Source organism: Staurois parvus, unplaced genomic scaffold (genome assembly GCF_062004578.1).
Source record: "Staurois parvus isolate SC_StPar_1 unplaced genomic scaffold, SC_StPar_1.0 ptg000151l, whole genome shotgun sequence".
Classification (NCBI taxonomy): Eukaryota; Metazoa; Chordata; class Amphibia; order Anura; family Ranidae; genus Staurois; species Staurois parvus.
This window is the reverse complement of record NW_028317947.1, coordinates 20,694,281-20,709,472: the sequence shown is the minus strand read 5'-3', so window position 1 is coordinate 20,709,472 and position 15,192 is coordinate 20,694,281. Positions and strand designations below refer to the sequence as shown.

The window sequence follows — 15,192 nt, the reverse complement described above, 5'->3', positions numbered from 1 at the left end:
CACATGGGGGAGAGTAGTCTGTGGTCTTAACATTCCTGGTTTTTAGATTGTTTGGTGTTTCCTTGTTTATTTTTATATGTGTTGTCTTCTCTCCACGTCTGTACATTGGATTATCTTTATTCTGCTTTTAACACAGATGTACCTTTTTATTTGCAGAGTCAGCAGAGTAGCCCTCCTTCCTCCACACCGTTGAACCTAGATCATTCCTCTATCCCCATCAAACAGATTTCCGTCCAGCACAGACAAATACAGGTTAGAACCACTTTATAAATAAAGCATCTTGTTTGAGAACAGTTGAAGTGAGTCTCTACATGTGTGCACTTAATTTCCCTCCATCGAAGTCGTCTCCTAAAATTATGCAAAGATGTCTGCCAGCTTGTTCTGTGGTGCATCTGAGAGTAGCCACAATCTAGTTAACAATATAGCAATTCATAAATATCAAGGAAGCTGATTGCATTAAAAAAATACTTGTATGTTTTTCCTCGAGACGGCTTCGCTGGAAACACAAATGTGCAACTAGGTGACCAAAATAAATTATAGTGCTATTAACCACTTGCCCTCCTGAGGATATACCCCCCTTCCTGACCAGGCTATTTTTTGCATACGGCACTGCATTACTTTAACTGATAATTGCACGGTCATGCAATGCTGCACTCAGTGAAATTTACATCCTTTTTTTCCACACAAATTGAGTTTTCTTCCGGGGGTATTTGATTGCCTGTGTGGTTTTTTGTTTTTTTTGGGGGTTTTTTTGTGCTATAAAGTGACAATTTTGAGAAAAAAAACAATATTGTTGACTTTTTGCTATTAAACATGTCCAGTAAAAAAAATTGTAAAAATCAAATTTCATAATAAATTTACTTCAAAATGTATTCTACGAAATGTTGACTTGCAGATTCTTTTCTGGCTTTCTCTTTGAACCATGCAGCCAGTACTGTTTGGGCTTTGCTGAGCTAGTGATGCTACAAAAATTGGCACCAGTTGTTTCTGGTGTTGGTGCTGCTTTTCTGGAAGTAGACCCCCTCCATCACTTCATTGCTGTTCTGAAATGCCCTGAGATGTACTCATACTGCCTGTGGCATGTAAGCCCATACTGATTCCTTGTCCTGTGTGCCATGGAGGAGGACCTATCCAGTAATGTCTCTGCTGTTTTGGAATGCTGGGAGATAAAGCACTTAGGCTACATTCAGACTGCGGTGATCGCTGGCTGGGCAGAGAGCTGTGAATGGGTGTGGCAGCCGGCGAATTGTTGTTTATAGTGAACGGGGCCACCGGATGCACTACTACACTGAGAGCCGCAGGGAGAATTTCCACTACAACTCGCACCAGCCCTGATTGCCAGTGTGAATGTAGCATTACACTTCTCTATCTTATAACTGTAATTATGTACTTTTTCTGCCTCCCGATGAGCACACTTTTAAAGCAAAGCTGTGGGGAAAATTAAACTACTAAACTAACATGAGATGCATGCGCCTGACAACACCAGCACATACCATTTACTTTTAGATTTTTCACTCTGGCATTTCCTTCAAACTCAAAATTATTAGTAGGGACATGTAGCTGTGTGGTTGGGTCTAATCACCACTGTGAGGAAGTATAGAAGCTTTGTTCTTGAGGGTGGCACAAGAGGCTCAAATTCTGACACTAAAGGTATGTGCTGTGGGATACCTGCTGCTGTTTAGTGGTTCTACTTTTCTTATCGGTTTGTTTTAAAGCACATTTTCCATCTGCTAGAAAAACAACCAACAAAAAATTCCCAGCTCACTTGCCAGTCTGCAACAAACTGAATTGACCCTAACAGTTTACATTAAAACAAGGGTTTTAGTTTGCACACATTTGCAAATATATGCGTAAGTTGCAGAGGTCACGGCACCCCAGTACATCTGCAGTCATAATCCTATAAATTTTGAGTCTCCAAAGTTGGAGCACACACAGAATAATGGATATATAAAGGGCAGGTATGCCCGGAGGGAGCCCACTCCTACTTACAGGGATGCACTGAACACGCAGCAATAGCACAGTGGCAGCGAAGGTATCCAGTGCATCCCCTCACCAATTCACACATTTACCATTTGCCACCTGGAATTTGTTGATATTTTACATCACTGTTCCATTGGGCCTTGATGTTATGACCAGGAGAAATGATGGCAGTATCTACATTTATGAGCTAGGCTTGAGCTCACAACCCCACCCCCCAAAACAGCTGCTGGGGATCCTCATAGTGTATGTGGGTAAATTTTGCTTCTGGCATTCACTTCAGAAAATTCCAATGGTTAAAGCTCAGTATCCAACAGTAACCAACCAGCAGTCCACTTACATTTCCCTGGCTGCTCTTAAATTTTGAATTTGTATTCCTCTGTTGCTGTTTTGAAGCTTAAATCCAGGCTAGACATATAAGGGAGATTTATTAAACTGGTGCACACAGAATCTGGTGCAGCTGTGATGGTAACCATTCAGCTTCTAGGCTTTATTAGCAAAGCTTAATTGAACAAGCTGAAGTTAGAAGTTGATTGGTAGAGGCGAGTCTAGGCTTTGTGAGGCCTTGCACAAAAACTTAGACATGAGCCCTCACTTAATGCCTATTTGTCTGTCCGTCAGCTATGCAGCAGGCCTTCCACGATTGAGATCCTTGGTAGGCCTTCCCAACTTGAGATCCTGGTGCGGTGGATGGGAAGGGTGACGTGCGCGGACGCAACGTCACTCCTCACTGGATGGCAGGCGGAGCTCCAGAAGTCTTATGGTTATGTGAGAGGTGAATGTGACCGGGTTCTTAACGCTGCCTGCGCATAGCAGCGTCAAGGTCCCCCTGTCCCTCAAAACTGAGGTAATACATTAGGCCAAAGGCATACCTAGAACCTTCAGAGTCCCAAAGCAAAAAACCATGAGGAGCCCTTTATTACGGCCCCACAGCAGCACCCTTTTGCATGTTCTGCAACGTGTCCTCTTCCTGCTGTTACATTAGAATCCCTCCTTACTTCAGAGTTCCCAGAGCCCCCCTTACATCAGAGTTCCCCTCTACAGTACATCAGTCTGCAGGGTTTTCCTTACAATGACCCTGATGTAAAGGGTAATGTTGCAGACTCTGATGTAAAGTGAAACTCTGATGTAAGAGGTTCTCTAGTCACCAGAGCTTGGTTGCAGAGTTGGTTTCCACTCGCCCCTTACATCATTGACCCCGCACAGAGAGAGTGACTGACTGCTCCACAGATCTGTCACACACTAACCTGTAGGTGCCTGCAGGCGTTGGTCCTACTCCTTCCCCTTGTCCCCTCCTTTAAGTTGCTTTCAAAAGGAAAGGTGCCCTGTCCAGAGCTTCCTCTTCCCCCACACCTCCCTTCTTGTGCACTTGACCAGCGGCAGCCACAACCAAGCCAAGCTCAGCCAGTTTGGACGGACTGCCGCTGGCCAGGTGTGCAGTGGGAAGAGGAAGGAGGGTGCAGGGGGAAGATGAAGCTCGGGACAAGTGGGGTTTTACAGGCACTTTTCTGCTGCTTACAGACAGCAGAAAAGTGCCCTTTTTCACTGGCAACACCAGTGATTGTGGTAGTTAGGCAAATTAGGCGGCTGTGAGGCCTTAGGTGACTGCCTAGTTTGTCTAATTAAAGAGCCGCCTATGCTGATTGGTTCAAAATCGAATACTGGTAAAGCCACATCCAATATGACATAACAAATCAGATATCATATTACATCATATCATAACCCTTTATAATAAACCGATCCCCTCAGTATTCAGTATCCTTTTGTGAATGTACCAAAAAATTTACACACACACACACACACTCTTAACCACTTGCCTACCAGGCACTTATACCCCCTTATTTACCAGGCCAATTTTCAGCGCAGCCGCACTTTGATTGACAATTGCGTGGTCATGCAACATTGTACCCATATGAAATTTTGATCATTTTTTTTTCTCACAAATAGAGCTTTCTTTTGGTGGTATTTAATCGCCACTGGGCGCTTTACTTTTTGCGCTATAAATAAAAAAAGTGCAAAAAATTTGAAAAAAAAAAAAAAGTTTCTTTGTTTCTATTATAAAATTTTTCAAACAGGTATTTTTTCTCCTTCACTGATGTGCGTTGATGAGGCGGCACTGATGGGCACTGATAGGCGGCACTAAAGGGCACTGATAGGCAGCACTAATGAGGTGGCACGGATAGGCGGCACTAATATGCAGCACTGATAGGTGACACTGATGGGTACTGATAGACGGCACTGACTGGCATCACTGCTGGGCACTGACTGGCGGCACTGACTAGCACAACCCCTGGGCACTGACTGGTGGCACTGACTGGCAGCACTGCTGGGCTGCACTGGTGGGTGGCACTGGTGGGCAGCATTGGTGGGTGGGCACAGGTGGGTGGCACTGGTGGACACAGGTGGGTGTGACACTGCAGAGGGGCACAGGTGTGTGACACTGCAGAGGGACACAGGTGTGTGACACTGCAGAGGGGCACAGGTGTGTGACACTGCAGAGGGGCACAGGTGTGTGACACTGCAGAGGGGCACAGGTGGGTGACACTGCAGAGGGGCACAGGTGTGTGACACTGCAGAGGGGCACAGGTGGGTGATCTGCTGGGCGCACTGCTGGGCACAGGTGGGCGGAGCTAGTGGGCGCACTGCTGGGCACAGGTGGGCGGAGCTAGTGGGCGCACTGCTGGGCACAGGTGGGCGGAACTTGCGGGTGGGACTGCTGGGCACCGATCATCAGGGCACTGATCATCAGTGCCCTGATGATCGGTGCCGATCCCCGCTCTGACAACTGCCGGTTCTCGGCAGTACTTTCCTCACGATCTGACAGCGTGAGGAAAGTGCAGCCGAGAACCGGCACTTGCATTTCCCTCTGATCAGCGTGTCATTGGACACCGCTGATCACGTGGTAAAAGGCCGCTGTGATTGGCCTTTTACCACATCACGTGATCAGCTGTGTCCGTAGGACACGGCGATCACGGAGATCGCCGGGTGCGCGCCCCCTGGGGCGCGCAGGAGAGCGCGTTCTGGGAGGACGTCATATGACGTCCACTCAGAACTGGCTGGCCGCAGTGAAGCCGTCATTCGGCTATCTGCGGTCGGCTACTAGTTAAAGAATAAAAAAACAAAACCGTATAGTCCAATTTGAGAGTCCCATACACCAACCGATCTTCGTGCAATCTTCAAACAATATATTAATTCTTGTCAGAACAATGACTTTCTTCAATGTGAACAAACACTACCGTGCCCTTTACCACACCTCATGTGTATCGCCTCACCTTATATAATGGACCCCACTGCAAAAGGAGGGTCAATTGCACTTTTATATTGAGACCACAAGCCTTTTGGAGCCTTTTGAGAAAGATGACTGGGGTGCAGCGCATTAGACGGGCAGTGACCTCATCACGCTTGACAAAGCTTGGATGCCATTTTGGAAAGTCAAGTATGTTAATGAACTTTTTAACATGTAAGTGGAATTTTAACCTTTTTATTGAAATAAACTAACAGTCTGCACTATTGGATGTTTTCTTTGCTTCCTTTTAATATATCTATTCCTGGGAGATCGGTAATGACCAGGTAAATGCTGAAGAAGATCATTGTCTCTAATAATATAAAAGCGCAACTGACCCTCCTTTTACAGTGGGGTCCATGATATAAGGTGAGGAGATACCCATGAGGTGCGGTGAAGGGCACGGTGGTGTTTGTTCAGGCTGAGGAAAGTCATATTGTTGTTCTGACAAGAATATACTGATTGAAGATTGCACAAAGATTTTGGTTGGTGTATGGAACTCTCGCATTGGACTATACCTTTTCTTTTTTTTTTTTTTCTATTTTTTTTTTTTCTATTTTTTTTTTTTTTTATGCTTTGAGTTATAGTGTGTGTGTATGTATGTATGTATATGTATGTGTGTGTGTGTGTGTATATATATATATATATATATACACACACACACACACACACACACACACACACACACGGGGGAATCTGTTTATGATAAATGGTTATGGTATGAGGCTTATATGATATCTGATTTGTGTCATATTGGAAGCGCTTCACCATATTTGATTCATTAACACAGTGGAATGATTGCACAGTTGGGTGGTGGCTGCTTTCCTGATTCAATTTGACGCTTTTTTATTTGTTTAGTTGAGTACTAGTAGCGCAGAGGTTTTTTTAGTAAATCTTCTCAATATTGTCTACAAGAGCCCTGTGTATTCTTTCCTGGAGCCCTTTGTTTAAATCCTCCCAGATCTGTGCAGTAATGGAACATGAAACCCCTCCTGCACTTGGCCTCTGTGCAGGAGCTTCCTGTTATAAAGACCAGTCACTGCTCTCTCTGCTTGTGCATGGTGACTGGTCTTGTCTCTTTCCCCCTTCTGTGGTTTTCTGCAGGTAGCCCATAGTGGCTCTGTACAACGCAATGATGTCACTGCTACATGTACCAGGAAATATGTGGGTTTACAGAGATTTGGTGCTCGGGTCAATTTACATTCTTATAATCTATACATTTGAATAAGGTTTTGTTTACGGTGTTGCACTGTTACATATGCATGAGCATTTGTTTGGTGGGCTAAGTGATCATTACCAATTGTGTGTCATTTTGTTAATTCTTTTTACTTGATTCATTTTTTTTTCTCTTCAGTCTGACCTCACGATGGATAAAATATCCGCTCTCGAAAACAACAAAAACTCTGACCTAGAGAAAAAGGAGGGGAGGATAGATGACTTATTAAGGGTGAGTTGTAATTCTTTGGGTGAGGAGTATCAATCATTGTTCAGGTTACTACAGTTCTATGGTTGTCAGATTACTACAGTTCTATATGTTTTCTTTGGTTCACTGCTCTGTGAACCATAGAAAACATATGTTTTGTTTTTAATTCCCAATATTAATAACCCTGCCCAAATAGTCGGAAAGTGAGCAAAATCTCCTAAAAGCAGACACAGGTGGAAATAAAAACTGTATAGTGTTTCTAGCCCTTCCCCTGCTATATCCAAAATAATTATTCTCTTTGGCTGGAGATCCACTTTGTTTTTAAAGGTTTCAGTATGATCATTATTTTCCATTTTAAAATCAGGCATTATCTTTTATCCTGAAAACCCAGAATAATGTATCCTTAAAAACTGTAACACTACTGGAAAGCCTAGAAAATGAAAAGAAGTTGCCATATTTGTATAACTACAGTCCCCCAGTAAGTTGCTCTTTAGTAATGCGGGTCTATTTATCCAAATGGATATGACCTAAAGGTTCTATAAACTGGTATTACTTTTGTAGCGTTCTGTATTCTGCTAATCAAATTCATTCTCAGTGGACAAAAACTTCAAAGCCTTGACCCAATCTGTGTAGCCTTTACTGGGAATTCCTGGTTCACAAATGAGTAAGATATCTTTCAATAAAGTAGCAATGCAATACATTTTTTAACAACCCCAGATGGTGTTTGTTTTACTTTCTCTATGTGCAGGTAATAGTTGGCTGAAAACTATCAATTGGCAAAGCTGAATTTTCAGTTGAATATTACCTTTTTTAACTATCTTTGTAGGTAAATTGTGACCTCCGACGGCAAATGGATGAGCAGAAGAAAATGTTAGAAAAGTACAAAGAACGGTTAAACAGATGTGTGACAATGAGCAAAAAACTGCTTATAGAGAAGGTGACCTTTTCAACCTTTTTAGAGTTTATATTTGACTTGCTTAATCTCTCTATTGATTTTTTTTTTTTTGCCTAACCTACTTTGCTGCTCATTCATTGAGAATTGGGATAGCCCTGGTTCAGTAGAGAACTCAGCCTCCTGGTCATGTGATATTGATTGGTCTCCTCCACCTGACACCTTGTTAGACTTCAGAGGCAGAATGAGGAAGACGGAAGGTTTCCTGTGCTTGCATGTTTTTGTGGTTTACATTTGTAATCCAGCTATCAGGTTGAAGATAGAGCCCTTGTTTACTGTAGTTTTTGACATTTGACACTTAAATGAAAGGGGCAAACTTGTTGTCAGAGGGTAAGCCATCATTTAGAGTGGGAAGAAGTTGAGGTCGGTTCTACAGCCTGGACCTGAGGTACAAGGGACTCCACTCCATGAACTTAAAATCTAAAACTGAGACTGCCAGGTACATATAGGTTCCTGCATGCCAGGTCAAGTTCCTGGTAAGGTTTTTAATCCAGAGCATCCGTTATTAATGTTAAAAATCAAACACTCATGCATTTACACAGGTATAGTTGTTAGCAATGTCTTCAGATAAAACATAGCTCATTAATTCTTAGAATCCATCTTATGCTGAAATCATTGGGGCTTGGTCTCTTCTAAACTATGCATTCAAGACTGACTTTGCAGATAAAACTGTAGTTATAATCCCATATCAGCATATTACTGCATGCCAGAGTTGTGAGCATCAGTGCCCAGTTTTTTTTTCTGTGTAGTGTATGTTCTGCCATATATTATCATCAGAGAAAATCTTTGGTTTTTTGGGGGGGTTTGTCCTATGGAGTCTGGACAGATTAATTTTCAGACAAGTCTGGTTAATATGGAGGCATTTAGTGGCTTCCCATTGTGACAGCTAGTGGGTGATCTTCACCTCCCTGGTAGCTGTCACAATTTAAAAAAAAAACAAAAACATGACTGTGCGGAGCTCCAGCTGCGTCAATGAAGCTGTGAATAAATGAGCTTCAAGTCCCGGCTGTTGGCTTGTAGTTCTCAATGTGGAGCTGTAGAGGTGATTAATTGATTCTTTCAGTATATCTGCTTGGCTGTACATCCCGAATGGGCAAGCAGATATACTGACAGGTCTGCAGGAGACCTGCATCGCACCAGCAATCTTCTGATGCCTGGTGCAATACGTTAGAGGCTCCAGAAACAGTAATAAATAGACATTTTTTTTACCTGCAAAAAAATGTGCATTTATTACTTTTTGTAAAAAGATGAACTTTTTTAACTGTCAGTTACAACCTTACTGCTTACAACCAAACTGTCAAGCCATGCACCAAGGCTGGTGTCATAACTTCTTGCATGTGCAGCACCATAGCAACTGCACATCAGATGCTAAGATGGCAGCTTCTTTGGCTGTAAAGGATAGGATGGTTTAGTTCTGCTTTTGGTAAAGCTTTTCCATACCATACTTTAGCTGTTTACACAGGACATTCTGCTTTTCAGAGCTGTTTGCCAAATGTTATTGCTGTGCAGGTTGTGCATGTCCTATGTTTTACATTTTTCATGAAGTGTGTAAATCGAATGATTCATCTTGTGTATTTCTTATTAGTCCAAACAGGAAAAGATGGCATGTCGGGATAAAAGCATGCAGGATCGCCTGCGGCTGGGCCATTTTACCACTGTCCGTCACGGCGCCTCTTTCACTGAGCAGTGGACTGATGGCTATGCCTTTCAGAACCTCATAAAGTAAGGAAGACTGCTGTATATGGTTAAAATTGATCAACCTTGTTCACTTACTCTTGCTTCTTTAACTGTGACCTGAATAGGTCCTAAAAAGTTTGTAATTGTCATGTGTTGTCTAAGAGAAGTCATAGTTCTTGGCATTTGAAAGGTGCTGTTCCTGTATGTGCTGTAATCCTCACTAGACGGTAGTTCTTAGGCTTTATGTGGTAATCCTGAGTATGGATGTAACGTTTTGTGGGGCTCTAGGAGTAAGTTATCCATTGTTTTGGATACAGTATGTATTTTCCAGAAAATTCTGCTTCCACAAATTTCAGAACCCATTAGGGCCATAGTCAAAGGTAGTGCATCTAGCCTCTAAATTTGTTAACTTGATATTTACTAGCTTCCCTGAACATCTTTTTCTTTTTGGACCTTCTTACTTCTCTGAGCCTGTTCCTTACAACCCTTCTAAGGCAGAGGTGGGCTTTATCTGGATCGGTCACTACAACCAGCAGACATAGAGGGACCCCACTTGAACCCAACTCCTTCCTAGTGCATCCTCCCTTACAAGAAGTTGATGTATATCTATTGGGCTACACCAAGGAAGGAGTTTGCCCACCAGTACCCCAAGGAGGAAGATTAAGACCCTGACCCATATTTGCAGAAAAGAGCAGTAGTCCTTGTGGCCCTGGAAAGATGACTGTCTCAAGGAGGTCATCACACCTCTCATTCTCCTGTGAGGAGAGGTCTCATGGCTTTTATTCCAACCTGTTCATGGTTGCCAGGCCAAACAGACATCCAGACTATTCTCAACCTCATAGGTCCTAAGTGCCTGAGAGGCGCAAAATTTCAGTATGAAGTCTCCCCAGTCAATGCTCCTCACTGCTTTAGCAGTGGAGTATCGCCACTGTCCGTTTGTAGCATTGCCTTTCAGTCTGTCTGCTGTCCCCTTTGGTGTTTACTAAGGCGTTGACTTAAATTCTGGGGTGGTTTAGAACCCAAGGGATGCAAAAGGTCATGTTGCTCAGGAATGGACCTGATCTTGTCCTGGGCAGAACTCATGTTCTGATCCTCTTGTGCACATTCCTGGCATAGAAATTGGCAGGTGAGTTTTCTCAGCCGTCGACAGCTGAACCTGGGAGAATGGGTCTTTCAACAGAGATTTGTCTGCACTTAGGGACACCAGATGAGCATCTCTTGGTATCCAGATTCAGCAACCAGCTGGTTAGGCTTTTGTCCTGAACAAGGGATCCTCTGGCCTTTGCGGTAGATGCCATGGTAACTCAGTGGGATACGTTTTTTCTGATATATGCATTCCCTCCACCCAACTCCTTCCTCATCTGTCATGCAGCATAAAGACTGAAGGCATTCCAGTGATTCTGACCATACTGGTTTGTTCAAAAAGAACTTGATGTGCAGACATCATTAATCTCTTGAAAGATGAACCATGGGCTCTTCCAGATTGGCCAGACTTGCAGACGCATGGTCCAGTCTTCCTGACAGCATGGCTGTTGAAGCCTAAGCCCTAGGGGGACAGGGGTGTTTCTGGTTTTGTAATTTATAGCTTCCTCCGGGCTACAAAGTCGACCTCCAGAATGGTTTAGGATAGTACATGGAAGGGTTATATCACCTGGTGTTAGTCTCATCCCCAACAGTAAATTGTGGTGCGTATTTTGGCATTCTTCCATTTGGGTCTGGAGATGTATTTTTGGCTTTGAGTTTCATCACGGACAAATCTCATCCTGGGCCCATGCTTTTTCAGAGACGTATTGCTTCTCATTCCTTGGTTTTGGGTGTCACATGGATTCTGGTGTGGCCCCCTCTGTCTCCATTGGACCTTACCTTGGTCTTACTGGTTTTGTAGTCTTCTTCCTTTGAACTTTCCCAAGGGATTCCCTTACTGTTTCTTACATGCAAGGTTGTCTTTCTGGTTGGCATTACCTTGGTCCGCAGAGACTGAGTTGGCTGCACTTTCCTGTAAGGAACCTCTGCTACTACTTCACCAGGATAGGTTGGTGTTGAGGCCTTGATCCTCTTTTCTACCCTTCTTTGTTCCACCTCAATCTAGTATTGTGTTTCCATCTCTTTGCCCACATCTTAAGTATCTTAAGAAGAAGGTGTTTAACTGTTTGGATGATGTAACAGCTGTTCAAGTTTATCTAAAATTTCAATTCAGCAGTTTGCTTTCCCTATTGGACCTGCCGAAGGGTCCTTGCAAGGCTCCATCGGATTCTCAATCCATTATATCAAAGTATGTTTGTCAGCTCATTTCTCAGGCCTATGGGATGGAGGGCAAGGTTCCTCGTTTCCTGGTTAAGGCCCAATCTATTGGTAGTGTCAGTTCTGCTGAGCTATTCAGCATCAAGCTTCTGTTTTTCATGTTTGTAAGGCTGCTAGCTGGTCTACTCATCATATGTTTACTAGGTTCTACCAGGTTGATTTGTATGCCTCTGTGGCTTAGCGAGGATTCCCTCCTCTTTAGTTTGGGGATTTTATTGCCCTTTCCTCCTTTTCAGTGCTTTGGGACATTCCAAGTAGGCATAAATATTAACTCTTCTGTGTCCTGTGATGTATGATTAAGAAATTCCCCTGTAAGATCCTTTTCTTGAGTACATCACAGAAATTACCCCCTCCCCTCTTGTGTTCCTCAGTGCTTGAGGTTTAGTTGAGCTGGAAAGGGTTATGTCTGGGTGGAGATTTTCTTTTTCTTTCTTGCAGTATCCATATTTGGTGTGTGTCTGTGTGTGTGTGTGTGTGTGTGTGTGTATTACACACACACACAGTGCTAAGCATAAATGAGTACACCCCAACAGATTTGTAAGAAAACCTTTACTTTCCTTTCGGAATTAACTTTTTGTATGGGACACTATACTCCAAAATATTTCCACAAATGCGGGCCATTAATTGCAAAACAAGATTTGTTAATTTTCACACACAAAAAAAGTATTTTTTTCAGAACAAATTCATTCAAGACCATGTTGTAAAGATGAATACACCCCAATGAAAGTCTTAGGAGCAAAGCTAAACTTTAGACAAAATCCTAATTAACAAGAATTCAACTATAGATGAAACACATTTTTCATTAAACAGGTGTCCAGCAGTCAGTTGATTATAAAAGGGCGTTACTTAACAAAGAAAACCCCTTCCCATTTCATGCTGTCATCAATGGCACCACATGGAAGAGAAATGTCACAAGGCCTGAGCAAGAGAAAATAATTTCTTTACACCAGAAAGGTGAAGGTTACAAGAAGATCAGGAAAGCTTTACTTATCAGTCAGAATACTGTAGCAAAAGTGATACAAAAATTTAACAAAGATGGAACTGCATCCATCTCACTGAAATGTCCAGGCCGTCCATAGAAGTTAAGACCTTGAGAGGAGCATCTTCTGATGAGAAGGGTTGAGGAAAATCGCCATGCACGTTCACTACAGTTAGCTAAAGAAGTAGAATGCCAAACTGGGGTGATTGTTTCCTGTGACACAATATGGCGTACACTGCAGAGGAATGGCATGCATGGGTGTTGTCCACGAAGGAAGCCTCTCCTAAAGCCCATGCACAAAAAAGCCCGCCTAGAATTTGTCAGGGCCCATGCTGAAAAAAACTACTTGGAGTCTGTACGCTGAAGTGATGAGACCACGATAAATGTTTTTGGAACTGATGGCTTCAAAGCTGTAGACGTTGCAAACGTGAGTACAAAAAAAAAAATGCATGGTGCCTACAGTGAAACATGGTGGTGGCCGTGTTCTTCTGTGGGGCTGCATGAGTACTGCTGGTGTCAGGGAGCTGCATTTCATTGATGGTATCATGAATTTACAGATGTACTGCTCTATATTGAAAGAGAAGATGCTACCATCACTCCATGCCCTTGGTCGTTGTGCACTTTTCCAACATAATGATCCAAAACACAGATCTAAGGCCACTGTTGGCATTTCTGAAGGAGAACAAGGTGAACGTGATTCAGTGGCCAAGTATGTCTCCTGATTTGAACCCAATGGAACACCTATGGGGAATTCTGAAGAGACAAGTTGAACATCACTCTCAATCCAGGTTCTAAAAGAGGTTGTTCTTGAAGAATGGAAAAAGATAGATATCACCAACTTGTTCAATGCATGCCTAGAAGACTTGGTGCTGTGCTTACAAATCATCGAGGTCATACAAAATACTAGATGGAGTAGTTTTTGTTGTGGGGTGGATTCCTTTTTGCATCAACTAAATTTGAGTAAAATTGAAGATTTTGTAATCCATGTTATTATACTAAGAAGAGACAAAGAACCAGGGCAAAGAGGTCCACTCTATGCCAATGGACCTCTTTCCCCTGGTTCTTTTTGTCTCTTCTTACTACAATATAATTGGTTCTGAGGACACCACTTTTTGTATCACATTTAGTGAGTCGGCTATGTTTACCTGCATGTAACTTTTGAGTTACCCAATTTTGGGACTCTATCTTTAATATTATTGCCAATCCATTTTTCCTTGTTAGGCATCCCAGTTTTTTTTTATCTAATTTTGTGAAGTTATATTAACCTTATTTTCATGTAATGAGCTAAACAAATGTTCTATAAAACTCAGTTTTGTCAAAATTTTGGAAATTGTTCTTGTGTTCATTGAGAAATTGATTAAAATCTTATTTTTCAAAAGAGTTGTACTCATTTATGCTTTTTATTTGTGATATATATATATATATATGTATGTGTATGTATGTATGTACATGTGTGTGTGTGTGTGTGTGTGTGTATGCGCGCACACCCCCATATATTGTATTTTTCCGTTTTTCTTCTAGGCAACAAGAAAGGATAAACTCCCAAAGGGAAGAGATTGAACGGCAACGGAAGCTGTTGGCCAAACGGAAGCCCCCAGCAATGGGACAAATGCCACCTGCAAACAATGAGCAAAAGCAGCGCAAAAATAAGACCAACGGTGCAGAGAATGAAGCGTAAGTAGGATAGTGCCTGTTTGTGAATGAAACGGGTTGCCATTTGTTGCTAATGTCTGCTTTTTTTCCCTGTTACCAAGCATTTGAATATGGACCTAAACACTTGTGTTTCCTACTTTTCTTCTTTGTAATACAAAAAAATATGTTATTGGCAGAGGGGGGGTGGGGGTTTATGGAAAAGTGACAGATTTCCTTTTAGGGAATTTTAATTTAATTTTATTTATTTTTAGGTTAACCTTAGCTGAATATCACGAACAGGAGGAGATATTCAAACTACGATTAGGTCACCTTAAAAAAGTAAGTAACCAAGTCCGAGTCCTTCCCAATATCAGTCCTAATTTTCATGGTAATGTAAAAAAATTCATGGTGGTATTTGTATTGCAGGAAGAGGCTGAGATACAAGCGGAGCTAGAAAGGCTCGAAAGGGTCAGAAATTTGCACATTAGGGAGTTGAAAAGAATACATAATGAAGATAACTCACAGTAAGTGCACTGGACTTTGGACTTTGAAAGCAGATGGTTCTCCTGAGATTGGCACACAAATGGCGAACCATTTCTATAGACATACTGCCATGTGTAGTACTGTGTCTGTAGGCTGTGGTGTAATGGTATGTCAGGCTTAGCAAGTGACAAAATGTAATGTCACACGTTTGAGAGGATATAATGGTTGTCAAGGATGAACTAGAACAGCAAGCATTTGATGAAGCCCTCTTCTGGAAAAGCAAGTGATCTCCTCCAGTCTCTAGGGGGTGCTGTTGCGGGGGTAAACATATGAAACACCGCCACCTGCAGAAGACAAGGCTTTATAATCACCTGACCGGCTACCTGTTCTCCAATATTTTGCTCTTACAGAGCAGTGGCCTCTTCACATCTAGCACACATCCAAGTGTGGTGGATGCCTGGTCCCTGACTGTGCACTGTGATTGC

General features: G+C 42.6%; 1 protein-coding gene across 3 annotated transcripts in view; it reads left to right on the top strand.

Moving 5' to 3' along the window:
- TLK2 (tousled like kinase 2) overlaps nucleotides 1-15,192 on the top strand; it is a 66,944-nt gene that overhangs the window by 34,549 nt on the left and 17,203 nt on the right. For all 3 annotated transcript variants that reach the window (XM_089674612.1, XM_089674610.1, XM_089674611.1), the window contains 7 exons: nucleotides 157-252; nucleotides 6,615-6,707; nucleotides 7,510-7,620; nucleotides 9,221-9,357; nucleotides 14,114-14,266; nucleotides 14,497-14,563; nucleotides 14,651-14,748. In XM_089674612.1, coding sequence (XP_089530738.1) covers nucleotides 157-252; nucleotides 6,615-6,707; nucleotides 7,510-7,620; nucleotides 9,221-9,357; nucleotides 14,114-14,266; nucleotides 14,497-14,563; nucleotides 14,651-14,748 — 755 coding nt within the window. The remainder of the gene's footprint in view (nucleotides 1-156; nucleotides 253-6,614; nucleotides 6,708-7,509; nucleotides 7,621-9,220; nucleotides 9,358-14,113; nucleotides 14,267-14,496; nucleotides 14,564-14,650; nucleotides 14,749-15,192) is intronic.